The sequence below is a fragment of the Perna viridis genome, chromosome 12, assembly GCF_037379345.1.
Source record: "Perna viridis isolate PV_CMFRI_1.1 ecotype Kerala chromosome 12, ASM3737934v1, whole genome shotgun sequence".
Taxonomy (NCBI): Eukaryota; Metazoa; Mollusca; class Bivalvia; order Mytilida; family Mytilidae; genus Perna; species Perna viridis.
The window spans coordinates 23866033-23880698 of NC_142456.1; the positions used below are offsets into that span (position 1 = coordinate 23866033).

A 14666-nucleotide genomic window follows, 5' to 3' on the forward strand; every position below is an offset into this window, starting at 1 on the left:
TTTAAAACACTTTGACAGTAATTTCTTGAGGTTACGAGGTATAAATACTTGGATAATGCAATAAAATCTCTCTGTATTTTTTCTTCATATGCCACACCCCATACACATTTTGCCTGATTCTTAGACGGAGAAGTACTTAAAAATTTGTTTCTCGAATGACAGATTAATTTAATAGAAGAAAAGATATTTGTACATGAATCAAACTGCTTACTGAATATAGTAAATAAAAACTATATTTCAAATTTTACAAATCCAACCTTCTGACCCTCTTTTGCCAATTTTCCGAGCATGCTCAGTTAGTACATCCACAAAGTAAATGCTAATATCTTTCAACCAATTTTTTACATTAGCCTCGCGGAAGTACTAATTGGCAATGCCCTGAAAAACAGCAAGAAAGGGTCTGTTAACTAGGAAATGCACCGTTAAGAATATGCATTTGTAAATACAAGCGCGTTTACAAAAAGAATGTACCAAGTGGGCTGAAATACTTTATATTTGTTTCCTTTTTCGAGTTTCACTCCATTCAACCTTCGTGATGTATTTCAAAGTTAGTACAACTTAAAATACTGCTTTTTCTACCTCTATTCTGTCTGTGACGCTTATACAATATACAACTTGGTTTTTACTGTGTAACAGCATGTAATGTTCATATCTGTCTCCACATTTTTTTTCTTTTTGCCTTGATATTAATATGAACTGCGATTCACAAAATTAAAGGAATAAAAGATCTCCACATTCAACATCTAGTGTTTTAAGGAGGTAGACCTAGGGTAAGGGACACAACTATTAAAAATCATTGGAACGTTTGTATTCAGCATTTTACATCAATCTCATGTAAGCATCAAAGTAACTTGGACTAATTTCATTCTGTTTCAAATGAAAACTTCATACGCTTTGGTGAAATTGAATATGATACAAACATATTACTGATTTCAATAGTTATGTCCCTTACCCTAGGTCTACCTCCTCAATTCATCGTTAGAATCTGGCGAAATGGGAAAAATCATAAACATACATGTCAAAGACCTACCGATCTGACAATATGATTTCACTCTCGGATGCTTCCTTTATATGAAAATACCACTTTTTGATCTCTGCACAAATGGATTTGTTCAGAAATTTGTCAATAAAATTTTAGAAAAATGAGGTTTTTGACAAGAGTTATCTGCTATTGACATTTCATTTTCAGTGCATTTCATTGAAATTATAACTCCAAAATGATATGGTAAATCTCCTATTTCCTTGAGTCTAATGGTGCAAATAGTCAAATTACACTTTTAAAATGGTGTTTTTACACCATGTTTCATCTTCTGCCTGATTCTTACAGAGACTGAGACTTAATTTTCACCAGATGGTTTCGTTTTATACTACATATAGGCAAAAATAGAAAAATTTGTTGACTGAAATATTGGAAAACAACGCACCAATAAGAACAATAACTTTGAAATTCGAGTTAAAGGTTACAGCGATATCGGGAGTCAAATGTAAGCTTATAGTAGAGTCTATTCACATGTAACATCCAAACGCTGGAATGACACACCGAGAAAGTAAATGAAAACAGTCCGGACTCCACTGTGTGAAAATTGAGCCTGAACTATTCATGTATTTGGAATGATAAATCAAACATGCATGTATTGAACCAGAATTAAATAAGAGTCGTGCTAATTTCACCGCCAGGAAGCATAAGCTTACATTCAAATGCGCACTTTCGGTTATGTCGTTACTCAAATCTCTTCTGCACATTTGTTTTTGTAAATTAAGCTTCTTTCAAACAGAACAAATATTAGAAAACACTCGAATAAACTACAAACTGTGCTTAAGTCTATATAAAAGCGGTGAAACATGTTTTCCCATTGTTTATTTTTCGTGTATTCTTAATTATATGTACATGAATCTTAAGGTTAATTTTGGCGGGTTCCTGGTGACCAACGACCTTTCATAAATTGACAAAGCATGAGAGAAACAGTAAGAAAAATGGAAAGCCGTACAAATTGATTTCGATAACACACGAACATAAAATGCTCAAAAATATTCTCTTAACGGCGTACAGTGAACCTTCTATCTCCATCCCTCTCGTGTATCGGATTTTTATCCCATAACGCACACGTGTTGCTAGAAATAAAGGCCATGTCACAGAAACAGGTACTCGGGAAAGGTAATGTTTCCCATTGGTTAAGAAGGCAGGGAATCATAGGGGACCGATCGACGTGGCGTACGCCTTCCTCGACCCCATGCATTTAATAAAATCTTGATTTTATCTTTAAATCATAATTCCTCTCAAAATTTTTAATTCTTTTTACGCCCCGAACTGAAATCGTGGATCCTCCTGTTAATAGAAAAACGAACGCAACAAATGCACCAAGGACGTCAAACCAAAGTCTAACTTATATCTGAATTTGCGACCTCCATGCATATGTCAAAGAGGTTCTTCACGACCAGCACGCTGCATGGGTGTCGTACAAGACACAGGAAGTGCTCACCCTTTCGGAGCACATGGGTTCACACCGTTTTTTTCATGTTTGATTCATGCTTCTTCTCTTTATATGTACATTTTTGTTTCTCTGTGTTCTGTTAATTACTTGTTCTTCGCCTCTTGTCTTTTTATGTTTCCCCGCTGAGCTTTTTCATCGTATTATGGGGACGCCTCGTTCGAACTTTTTTTTTTTAAACTTACAATAAGATAACTCAAATCGTCTGTTTTTTTATGGTTTTAAAAACAATTGATAAATCCATGCATATTTTTTAAGTTATGGTACACATTTAAATGACAAATACAATATTCAATAATGAATAAAATATTAACCATTGACTTTAGGTTTACTTTACAAAGACGACGGTTAATCGGTTAAATGATCTCTCCATGCTGTTAGACATTATATTGTTTTCTATATACATCAAATGTGATGATTAGCATGATACATTTTACTCAAAACAATAACTATACATACTTCATATGTAATGTAGAGGGTATTTAATAAAACGAACAAATTTCAATGTGCCAAATATTTAATATGTAATATGTCTCGCTAACGCGACTTCCATCTTGAATCAGTAAGAAATTGTAATTTTAGTTTCATTTGCAAACGGTCACAATGGACCAGCGAGTTTGGTCCATGCTTGTGATCGTTACACTTTTTGTGGTTGCTGAAACTAGTCTGGTGAAATACAGACCAGACTATAGATATGAGTACACTTTCAAGGCGACGACGACGACTCAGGAAATCGGAGTCTTTGAAACCACGGCGAAGGTAGGTTTTATATTTTCTTCTTAAAATTCGACTCACAATAGTTTATAAAATAAATATCTTTCCATTATGAATTCTTATGTCATGGGTAGATTCAGATATTTGAAAGGCGGGTTTTCACGGAAAAGAAGTTTCATGCTAGTATTTAACCAAAGTTTGCCCAGATTTTCAAACAAATTGGTCGGTCCGAGGTGGATCTAAATCAGCAACTTTACATGAATCTTATCTTGCTGCTCATGCATTCACTTTTAGTTTTATATTTGTTTGTGTGTGTGAGCATGCGTTGTTTTATTTCATGGTTCTGTGTGTTAATCGTTTTTATTTTCCTGCTCATTTTCTTTGCTTTTTGACAGTTATACAAGCTTTTGGTGGCTCTGTAACGAATTAGAATTTGAACTAGAACTAGAACATAATGTTTTTCTCAACATTTCTCTTTCTACGCATTACTCTAAGACATAGATAAGGCTAGTAAACATTATACCAGGAAAAGGTTAATCCAGAGATTTACAAAAAGAGGGTTATAGAAAAGCGGGAATCCAGGATGTCAACAGCTCAATTTCGCACGAATTTTACACGAAACCAACAGTATTTTCTAACAAAAGGGGGTTCCAACACACAGAATGCCCCTCACGCCCTAGATTTGCATGCCAGTAAACTTATCTCATGTTGAAATACTAAGTAGTAAGTATATCAATAATTTTCGTTTAGGAAACCAGTTTTTTTTTCAAAATATAATCACCATGATTTACCACTGCATGCCATATAAGTTAACACAGTATCAATAATTTTCGTTTATTTAGGAAAATTTGAATTTTACCCGATTTTTGGAATTATAAATCCTATATAACTATGTGCTGCTCTAACAATTACCTTAACTCTGGAGACCAAATCATGGTTTTATACATAACAGTTACACATTTGTTTTAAAATTTAAGGTTAGTTTCACCAACATAAGGAACGCGGAAACGTACCAGGAGCTACTTTTAGAAATAGAGGACTTCAAATTCAATGAGAAGAGTACGCCAGGTAAGATGCACTGTTGAACTACAACATATTTTTATAGACATTGTAAAAACATGGGAAACAATTTAGAATAATTACAATAAGAAACACATTTGTTTACGCCATGCGGTATGGCAAAAAACACGTACAGGGGATTAAAAACCAAACTATACAACTAACGCAAAAAAGTGTTGTGACAGCCCTGTCAACTTTCTTATAAAGATATAAGAATTTGTGTGATTTTTTCCCCCAATATAAAAGGTGTACACCCTTAATTTGACCAGCACCTTATAAATTGCGGAGGATTAGACAAATAGTTTATTATGAAAATACTTAAAAATCCAGGAAAAATATATGCGATAAAATATATGAACAGAGAATTTTCATATTTGTCACCCCCTTTAAGTCCGCTAATAGCAGAAACGAAAATGAGGGAGGAGAGATGATTCAGATATTCAGATATTTATTAGCAAAAAAAAAAGAATGGATATTGTGAAGCGTATATCAAATGCACCAGCGTATAACCTAAATACAAAAATAGTAAATATTTCCAGGAATGCTGGATTCTTGGTAAATGTTCCTTGAAAAATAAATTAAGACATTGGATATCATATAGCATAAATATTTTCGATATCGTAGAGACAACATAAAAAGTGTTTTAACTAATCAGAAACCTATATAAGGCCTTCAGTATACTTATGTGTCTATTGTAGATATTTCCGGTCATCAGTTGGATATGAATAAATGGTAAGTCAAAGAGTAACCAAGGGAAGACAGATTATAGCAGAAATCAAAGAGTAATCAAGGGAACTAAGATTCTAGCGGAAATAAAAAAAAGCAATCCAGGGACAAAGACCAGACATGGAAGAGTAATCAAGGGAACCAAGGTTATAGCGGTAATCAAAAGAATGTAATCCAGGGACAAAGACCAGACATGGAAAACAGACACACACAACATAGAACATTAAGTAACTAAAATAATGCATACAAAGTAACAAAAGTAAATGAGCAACTGGGACTCCACTACTAAAAACTGGGAGCATGGAATAGGTGCACCGGTAGGATAAGCGTGCTCTGCTTTTCTAGAAACACCCACTGAGTTGCTCATAAAAAGTCAAGTCCGGGTAGACGAGAGAGGAAAGGAAAACTATGACACGTTGAACAAATCAGTTTTAATGGTGCAGATATATACATCGTAACGATCCACGAGTTCATAATGACGATTATAAAACTTCTGTAGTGATGACTTCAATCTTGTAGCAACATAACCCTGTCCCAGAAGCCTAATTGTAAGTCTAGCGCGATACAATAGATGTAATCAATAGACAAAGACCAGGCTGTAAAACAGACACACGACAAAGAACATAAAATAATAGGTACAAAGTAACAAATGTAAATGAGCAACTCGGACTCCACTAAAAACTGGAAGCATGGACCAGGTGCACCGGTAGGATTGTGTAGACAGATTTGATGCGGCTTGATGCCGATCAACATCATATCACCAAGGACATGCGAACTAGGTGTCTTTAATACCACACCCTCCTGTACAAATACCCCCAGGGGCAGATACAGAATTTTGAAAATGGGGGTCGCAGAGAAAAGGAGGGGGCCAGGCTATTATTTGCTTATTTTAGTCAAAATTTTCTAACAAAAGGATGTCCCAGTACTCGTTCCAGTACAGTATTCTTCTAGAGTGGGTGCAATGTGGGTATCTTTTGTGGTAAAATTAGCGAGAAATTAGTTTCAACCTAAAACCGCTTAAATCTACCCATAACAACACGTTTGGCAAATTTTAGGGGGCGCACGCCCGCCACGCCCCCGCCTGAAATCCGCCCCTGATCAACTATTATAGTAGTACCTATAACACATCAAAATCCCAAAACAAAAGGGATTAATCTTTTTTATACGCACAGTAAGCACTTGCAACACGTGGTCATATATTACATCTTCTATGCAATGATCAAATCAACTTACTCAGTTGAAATTGAAACTGCCAGGACAATAGACCTAAACGAAAAGGATTCACATTTCAGTTTGACATGCAACTGAAAATCCCCAAAGTGTCTATAATTTATATTGTAACGGTACATCCGGGTCCTCGTGTTAGATAAACTTAACCTAAAACTTTATTACTCATATTACGTACAGTATATGACCGTCATTTAACGAAAAACCATGAGTCCTGCGTTAAACCGTTAGACACGTCAGTCGAGGCTCCCCGCCAAAAAAAAAAGGTGGTGCTAGGACATTATTTGCCATTTTTTGTCGATTTTACACATGGAAATGGCGAGTTTTCTAATAAAAAGGGGCAGGATCGCCACTGTCAATTTTAATGTAACCTCACTAACTTAAAATCCGGAAAATGAACTTTTCCGGATTAGGTTCAAACTTTTACAATTAGCCGCCAATTTCGAAAAGAAGAAAAACTGTAAAAAAACTTATGCCTGAAACCAGAACCGGTCCTTCTCGTTCATAATATCCGTGAATTAATCTCTAGGTAGTTTCAATTTAAATCGAGTTAGTTTACTTTACCATTGCATAGACTACATGCTACAAGAAATTTTGTTGCACTGATAATTGATAGCAAGGGGTATATATAGATATATAACTCCTTGAGGCTTGATTTGATCAAGGTATTTTACATTTCACAGTTAAAATGCAAACATAACAAGTCATATATAGTGAATTCATAAGTTGTGTTACCATTCCAAACTTAAGTCTCGACCAGAAATCTAAAAATTTGGTGAGTGTTTGAAAAAATGTCTTGTCTGCCCAGAGGTCCTATTGTGATCTTCAGACACGTAGCTGAGTCCAAATTAAAGTGACGAAGCCCCCCTGAAGCTCTGCGGAGATAGCGTTTTAGAGCATCATTTATGCCTCTCCAGGATGCATTTTATCACCCCCCCAAAAAAAAAAAAAAAAATTGGCAAAATTAAGTGCAGGCAAAAAGCTTTTTTGCCTAACGGCAGCTGCGCGCCTGATCTTACGTCATTAACTAAGTCCCGCACAAGCTTAAACAGCTGAGCCATCCTGTTCAGAGGTATAGTGGACTGACTGGTACAAGCTGTATAGAACTGACCGTATACAGAGTAACACGACATGGAAAACAAGGCAAGGTCATGTGTTTCTATATATGGATTTTAAAAAGTTATAAATAAATTGTCTATAAAACATTTTTTATATATATATATATATATATATATATATATATGCCTCAATAAACATGTAACAATTTATCACAAATCAACCCCATTACAAATAAATAGACATCAAATTCAACTAAACTACATTACAATGGTATTCACCATGTCTGTTTAGGTTTTCCTTTGAAGTGACCAGCTATGGAGAGATATTGACTGTTTACCATCCTGCTGATGAAGATGACCAGGTTTTGGCCATAAAGAAAGGTTTGGCCTCACTGTTGGCTGCAAAATATATCAAAGTTGAGAAGGTATTTAGGCAAAACAAAATCAATATGTATGTTTCTTTTTACCTTACCTACTCTATTTTTTTGTCCCTGCCTTAAACATTTTATGGCCATTTTTGGCTCTAGCATTGTTAAAGTTGAGACTGTTGTCCCATTTACCCAATTTAAAATGTTTTTGAAAAATAAAATAATTTGCCTACCTACATACACTATTTTTTTCTTGCTGGTAGCAGGTAACAATACCCTTATTATTGTTGGCCTAATGAAAACACAATACCACAAAAGTGGTAAAAATGTATCTTTCACTATAATTTGTGCAGTGTTGTTGTCTCCTTGGATTATAAGATTAGCTATTACCAGAACATCAATTTCATTTGTTTAAGCAAAACAACCTGTTAACCTTCTCTCTTTAGAAGGGAGACTCCCTCTTTTTGGGTCAATCTTCCTCTGAGAGGGAATTTTGCACAAATTATGTTCTAAATGGCTTATTAGATTGATATAAATGCAACGTTTAGGTAACATAATAATCATCATTTAGAAACAGTCAACTACTGTTTTACTAAATACTAAGATTTTGATTGAAATCCCTAGTAGATTAACAAAATTATTTAAGATTTTACCCTTTTTTTTCCTGTGAAAAAGGTTGTCATGCTAAATTTCTCTCTTTGAGCTTTCAAAAGGTTACTGTGAAAGTATTTTAATCCCTGGATACCATTTTTTGTGGATCAGGGAAGAAACACAAGTTTGTGGATTCTTGAATTTGTGGTTTTTAAGTTTTCAGTATACATGTGGGAATCTACTATTTGTTAGGAACCAACTTTCATGGTTTGACCTACATACGGAAACCAGGAGAATTGGTATCCCACTAACAATAGTACTTTCACAGTAGCAGAAATGCATAAACCTTCAATGTCCTTGGTATACCATCTACATCAATTTCAGTTAAGGGTATTTTGTTTTGGTTTCAAGAGGAAGTGTGATATGTTCATTTAAAAATCTGCTAAAGACATTTTAATATACATTTTAAAGTGAGTCAAACTTGGAAAATATACATACTTTCAATGTGAACTTTTCAGACGAATTGTAATTTTATTTTGGTTTTGACCTTCATGTAAATTGTAACATTACTTGATGTAAAATAATGCATACTTTTACATGTAAATGCATTTTTGTACCATTATTGCTGACATATTTATGACTAAGAAGATATTAACTTTATGCAAAAAAATTATCAGTGTTAAAGAGCACTGTCTGTGTTAACTTACATATAATATGATAATTTTCTAGGTTTCTGGTAATAGCTATGATCAACGTTGGCAGTACAATACATCAGAAATAGGACATGAAGGTAAAATATAGTACAGAGAGAGACATTTCGTGACAGATCTCTGACAGAGTGGTAGCTAATAACATTATTATTTCTGATGATTTTCTCACAAATTCTTTTTGGAAGTTGTTGGGCATAACCTACCATTCAAAATTTAAAAAAAAAATTGGGAACTATCTTTTTGGATAAAAAATTGTGGGTAACCACTAACAGAGTGGTGAACTGCCATGTCATTGACCCATTTCTATCATATCTCAAAAGTTTCATGTTTAAATACAGTGATTTAGCTAGCGCTCGTCATTTTTGCCATTTAAAAGGATTTCATAAATGATGAAAATGTTTTAGATCGTTTTTGTCACTTAAAATTTGAAAAGTGTATTAAAAAAATTCCATTCAAAAAGTATTTCAGATAAATTTTCGTCACCTTAAATAAAAATGTTGTTAAAAACTGTCAATCAAAAGTTACATAATTTCACCTGGCCTTACGCTCTGATGAGTTTATGACCCCAAGCTTGCTAATTACCTGGTTAACCAGGTGTGAAATACATTTTATTGTTGTTAACCTGGCATCCCTGATGTATGCCTCATTGATAATCCTTTAAAATAACAACAATTTATCAATCATTTGAACATTAGGACCACAGAAGATAATCCCAGGGTTCTCCCTCAACTCCCCAGCCGGTTGTTTTCGACCACCGAAAAAAGCCTGGAGTTGATTCGAGACATTTCTGCTTTTAAGTACGTTTAAAATGTAACTTATATATATCCTCATTTTAACGATTAGTCATGTTAAACGATTTCGATCTTTAATGGATACCAACTGATTTTACTCCCATATAAAAACAAACCCTTCATGAACCTCGCAACATATATAGCTATCTATTTTTTTGAAATTTAAATGCACACAAAAACAATGTCTCTGAAGTGTGACTGGTCATCTCATGGATTTTAATTCATTTTAACACAATAGCGGACAGTTAGGAAGTATTAATCAACGATAAATATTTATTTTTACGATTCTCTTTTCTTCTTGAAATGAAATCACAATGATTACAAACATCTTCAATTCTACTCATGATCTGGGGTCAAAGGTCACTAAAAAAATACCACCCAGCAGTAAGATATCATGCAGCAACCACTTACAGAGTGCAACATTCTACAGTTGACTATGCCAATGTGGCCAACCTCCTTTCTATCTGTCTAGTTTCTGCGTTATCTTCTGGTGACTGAGAGGGGATTTAGTAGGTACTATCTGATCAAGACCTATCTTAGGAACAGACTCAAGGTTTCATCAATCAATAGCATTCTCTTCTAAAGATCTGTCTCCATCCTTCTGATTTGAGGAGTTTTAGGTTGAAGAGGGCTTTTGAGGTGTGGTGTTTCCAAAAGACAGGAGGATTTTCTCTTATTAGTTGAGTGTCATGTCATACTGTAGTAGTAGCTTATGTCAAATAGTAGCTATTTTTAGACTGAATGCATCAAAGCTTTGTCATGATGTAAAAAAAAATATCTATTTTACTATTTTTCTAATAGTAAGTATTTTATTTTATTACGTAACACACGTTTTCTAATAGAAAATAACATTTATTTTGTTGTAACATTTATTGTATTTATTGTTATGCCTGTATCTGTAAACTTAGAATGAATATATTAAGAGTGTTTATGTCTTTAGTTTATGATACTATTGACTATTTACAAAATTCTGCTGCCCATAATATGTCGTTCATGCTCTATGCAAAAGTAACTAAAGCCCTCAAAATCCTAGCTAAAACCCTGTTAAAATAAATGCCCCATTTCATCTTCAGCTGAAAGAGTTCTATAATAGTCACTTTTATGATTTTTGCTTTTTTTGGTTGTGGGAAGAAACTTAAAGTAAAAAAAAATAATTTTGATAAAGCATGACCTTCAAACCTTTTTTTATGTACCGTATATACTCAAGTATAAGTCGATCTGCCTCTAAGTTGGAACCCCTTTCTCTGCCCCAAAATTCTGGAATCTAGCCTTGACCCGTTTATAAGTCGGAATGAACTCTGACTGAATTTTTACAGGTACAACAATCAGTGAAATTGTAAGGAAGGGCACAATTTTTGGTGGAAAATATGAAGAATGATCATGTGTTTTTTTTGTTTTTGTTTTTTTGTTTTTTGTTTTTTGTTTATTTTGTGCATCTTCTGATGACTCTTCTGATTGCTCAGTTGATGACACTGGCTGTGCTTTGTTACTGGGTAAGTCCTCATATAGAGTGTCATCTTCTGACCCATCCATGGCATTGGAAATACCACATTTCTTGAAAGACTTCATGGCGGTTTCAGGTGAAATTGAGTCCCATGCAAAACAGTCCATTCGCTCACCTGTTGCAAACTTGGTTTCCGCAGGTTTCCAGCTGGAGTGAAGTCTATGGGTCCACTAATCATTCCTTTGGTCCATAGTTCTCTCATCTTTTGCTTGAATGGCTTATTCAAGCTCACATCTAACTGTTGCAGTAAAGAAGTATAGCCACCTGGAATTACTGCTTGATGTGTGTGATGTCTGAATAGTTTCTTCTTAATTACTGACTACCAAATGACCCCGAAACATGTCCCATACCAACAGACTTTTTCGTGGATAAGGGCACCAGCTCTTTTATTCTAAAGAGTAATCAAGGGAACCAAGATTTTAGTGGAAATCAAAAGAATATAATCTAGGGACAAGGACCAGACATGGAAAACAGACAAACACAACGAAGAACATGAAGTACATGTAACTGAAATAATACATACAAAGTAACAAAACTAAATTGAGCAACTCGGACTCCACTAAAAACTGGTAGCATGGACTTGGTGCACTGGTAGGATAAGCGTCCTCTGCTTTTCTAGAAACACCTGCCGAGCTGCTCATAAAAACTCAAGTCAAAGGTAGACGAAGTAGTTGATCCATTTGTTGGTTAGCTGTTTGTCCCTCCAACCTTTTGGGTGCACCTCCACCTGGATACCCCTTGGAAATTTTTTCCTAAGATCTAGTCTTATGCCTGAAGATGATCATTGGTTTGAGCTTTGTTCCACCAGCAAGGCATAATAAGACAACTGTGATGTGAGACTTTTAAGCTCCACAGGTTCTAATGTTGATGGCTTTTGTTCCCTATGGTGTCCTCTGTGTGGTTGGGCAGTAAGTGCAATGTTATGGGTGTCTCATCCATGTTAAATTAACAATGGCTATTAGTGTGTAGTTGTGTTAGTTCCTTTCCCTAATGACAAACTGGTGGAAGCTGTCTACTTGGATTTCCATGTCTGCTGGTAGTTTCTGGGCAATATGTGTTCTCTGCCGTAAAGTAAGTCCATGTCTGTTCATGAACTGCACACACCATTTTGCTGAAGCCTTGAAGTTAGGTGGTGTTTGGTAGTCAGGATTCTTGGCCATGGACAATGCCTGGATAGCTCTATGGGTTACTACATATCCCTGGTTGTTTAACTGCAGTACCCATTGTTGAGATCTACCGCAAGCTTAGCTATTGGTGATTGATTGTGGCAAATTTTCTTTGTTGTTTTATTAACAGACTGTAATGCAGTTTTCTTAGACTTCCAGTCTCTAATTATCTTCTCGTTGATACTGAACTCTCTTTCTGTAGCTGCATTAGTGTGTGTTTCTTTATAGGCAATAACTTAAATTAAAAATGGGCATCATAAGCAGTGTGTTGACGCTTTCTGTTTGGATTATCTATTTTGACTGTGAATGATTTCTTTTTTCCAATTACAGCACTTGTATGCCCAAATTGTGACTGCTACTCATTCTCAAAACTTGGACACTTATTGAGATCAAAGGATTTTAATAAATTAATTACCCATTAAGGTTATCAAAGGATTGATTGCTCATTAATGTGATAACACCTTATTACCCGGTAATCATCTTTCATTGTTTCCTTTTCAATCAAGTCGATCAAGATGGCTTTCTTTGACATATACACCATACCTATTCTCATTATATTGTTTGGAAAATAATGACCCTGTAAATGTCTTTTATAACAATTTAAAACTAAATCTTAATTATATCTTTACTTTGCTAATATTTCTTGTAAACTACGGTACATTACTTAGTCATGTTTCATGCCATCTTTTTGGTATTTGGCCATATTCAATCACCATGTGACACACAGGTGAAAATAACAAACACTAGAAGTTATGCAGGAAATACAAATTTGATTAAAGATAGTTGAGTTATACATGTAAGGCATAATAAACATCAAACAGCAAATTCTCATTTATTTCATCACTTTTTGAGCATACACAACAATAACAAATATGACCTATAAGTTTACTTTCACGATACACAAGTAAAGCACCGATCTGATTGTTAAAAAGAGTAATCAAAGTAACCAAGGTTAAAGTGGTAATCAAAAGAATGTAATCCAGGGACAAAGACCGGACATGGAAAACAGACACACACATTAAAGAACATATAGTAACTAAAATCATACATACAAAGTAACAAAAGCAAATGAGCAACTCCAATAAAAACTGGGAGCATGGACCAGGTGCACCGGTAGCGTAAGTGTCCTCTTCTTTTCTAGAAACACCCGCCGAGTTAAAGGTAGGTGTCATTTTTGTGTTAATACCTTGATTCTCCCTCTTCAACTAAAATTTTAAACCCATGGCTAAGATCTTGCCTCTAAATTGGAAACCCCTCTTAACTACTCAAAATTTACCCTCCAAATCTGACTGATAAGCAAGTTTATACGGTAATTCCAAGATTTTATTTTTAAGGATGTATTTATATGTGTATATACTGTATAGAAAATAATACATTGCAAAATATGTATCACGTGCTGTAACATCCCAAGAAATCTATATCAGCACAAGGACCATTGGCCCAAGGTATGATATCGATCGAGGGTATACTGCATGTAATAGATTTTGCCATGAAATATACACATTAACACACATAATACCCCTCGATCTCTGACCCTCTCTAATATGTCTATTCATCCTTACATGTGTATGTTAAATGGTGAAAAGTTTCTTCATATCTTGCATTACAAAAGATTTATTTTATGATATTTTTGTTTTTTTTGTTGTGTTTTTTAGTAATGAAAACAATTAAACCAAAGGTTTGACATTTTATTTTATAGGACCTCACACTTCTACCTATACTATCAGGAAAACTGATATTGGGTTGGAACTAACTAAGATCAGGAATGGCCACACAGTGGTCAATGCTGAAGGCAGATATCAAAAGGTTTGAATACATTACAGATGTATGACTGGTTCTAAGATCAAATTTTAATTGTGAGGTGGAAGAAAGGATTCATGTATGACTAGTTATAGAGTTAAATTGATGTCAAAACCATACATTGTGATGAATTAAAAAAAAAAAAATTGAAAAAAGTTTATTTACTCTATCTATCCACTTAATATGAAAAGATTGAAGTAACAGCATCAAAGAGAACATTTTTTAAGGTCATTCCAGTAAAAAAAAAATAAAGTTGTATACTTAGCAAAATTTATTAGATTTAAGATCATTACTGATCTTACCACTTTCAGTTTTGATTTTGAAGAATTGTCATCGTTCTTTTATCATTGATTTTATTACTTTTGTTGTTGGGCTTTTCACTGCTTACTTAAAGGTGTGCTTACACTTTTTGGTGATCTCTGAAAGTATTTACTATTTTGTATTTAGGTTACACACTGGTGCA

General features: G+C 34.5%; 1 protein-coding gene across 1 annotated transcript in view; it reads left to right on the forward strand.

Annotated features, from left to right (window-relative positions):
* The first annotated feature begins 3011 nt into the window (after window positions 1-3011).
* LOC148601762 (uncharacterized) overlaps window positions 3012-14666 on the forward strand; it is a 247117-nt gene continuing 235462 nt past the window's right edge. Inside the window, exons 1-6 of the mRNA XM_088556149.1 lie at window positions 3012-3248; window positions 4181-4271; window positions 4961-4994; window positions 7566-7698; window positions 8962-9022; window positions 14103-14209. Of these exons, the coding sequence (XP_088412275.1) occupies window positions 3093-3248; window positions 4181-4271; window positions 4961-4994; window positions 7566-7698; window positions 8962-9022; window positions 14103-14209 (582 nt within the window). The 5' untranslated portion in view covers window positions 3012-3092. The remainder of the gene's footprint in view (window positions 3249-4180; window positions 4272-4960; window positions 4995-7565; window positions 7699-8961; window positions 9023-14102; window positions 14210-14666) is intronic.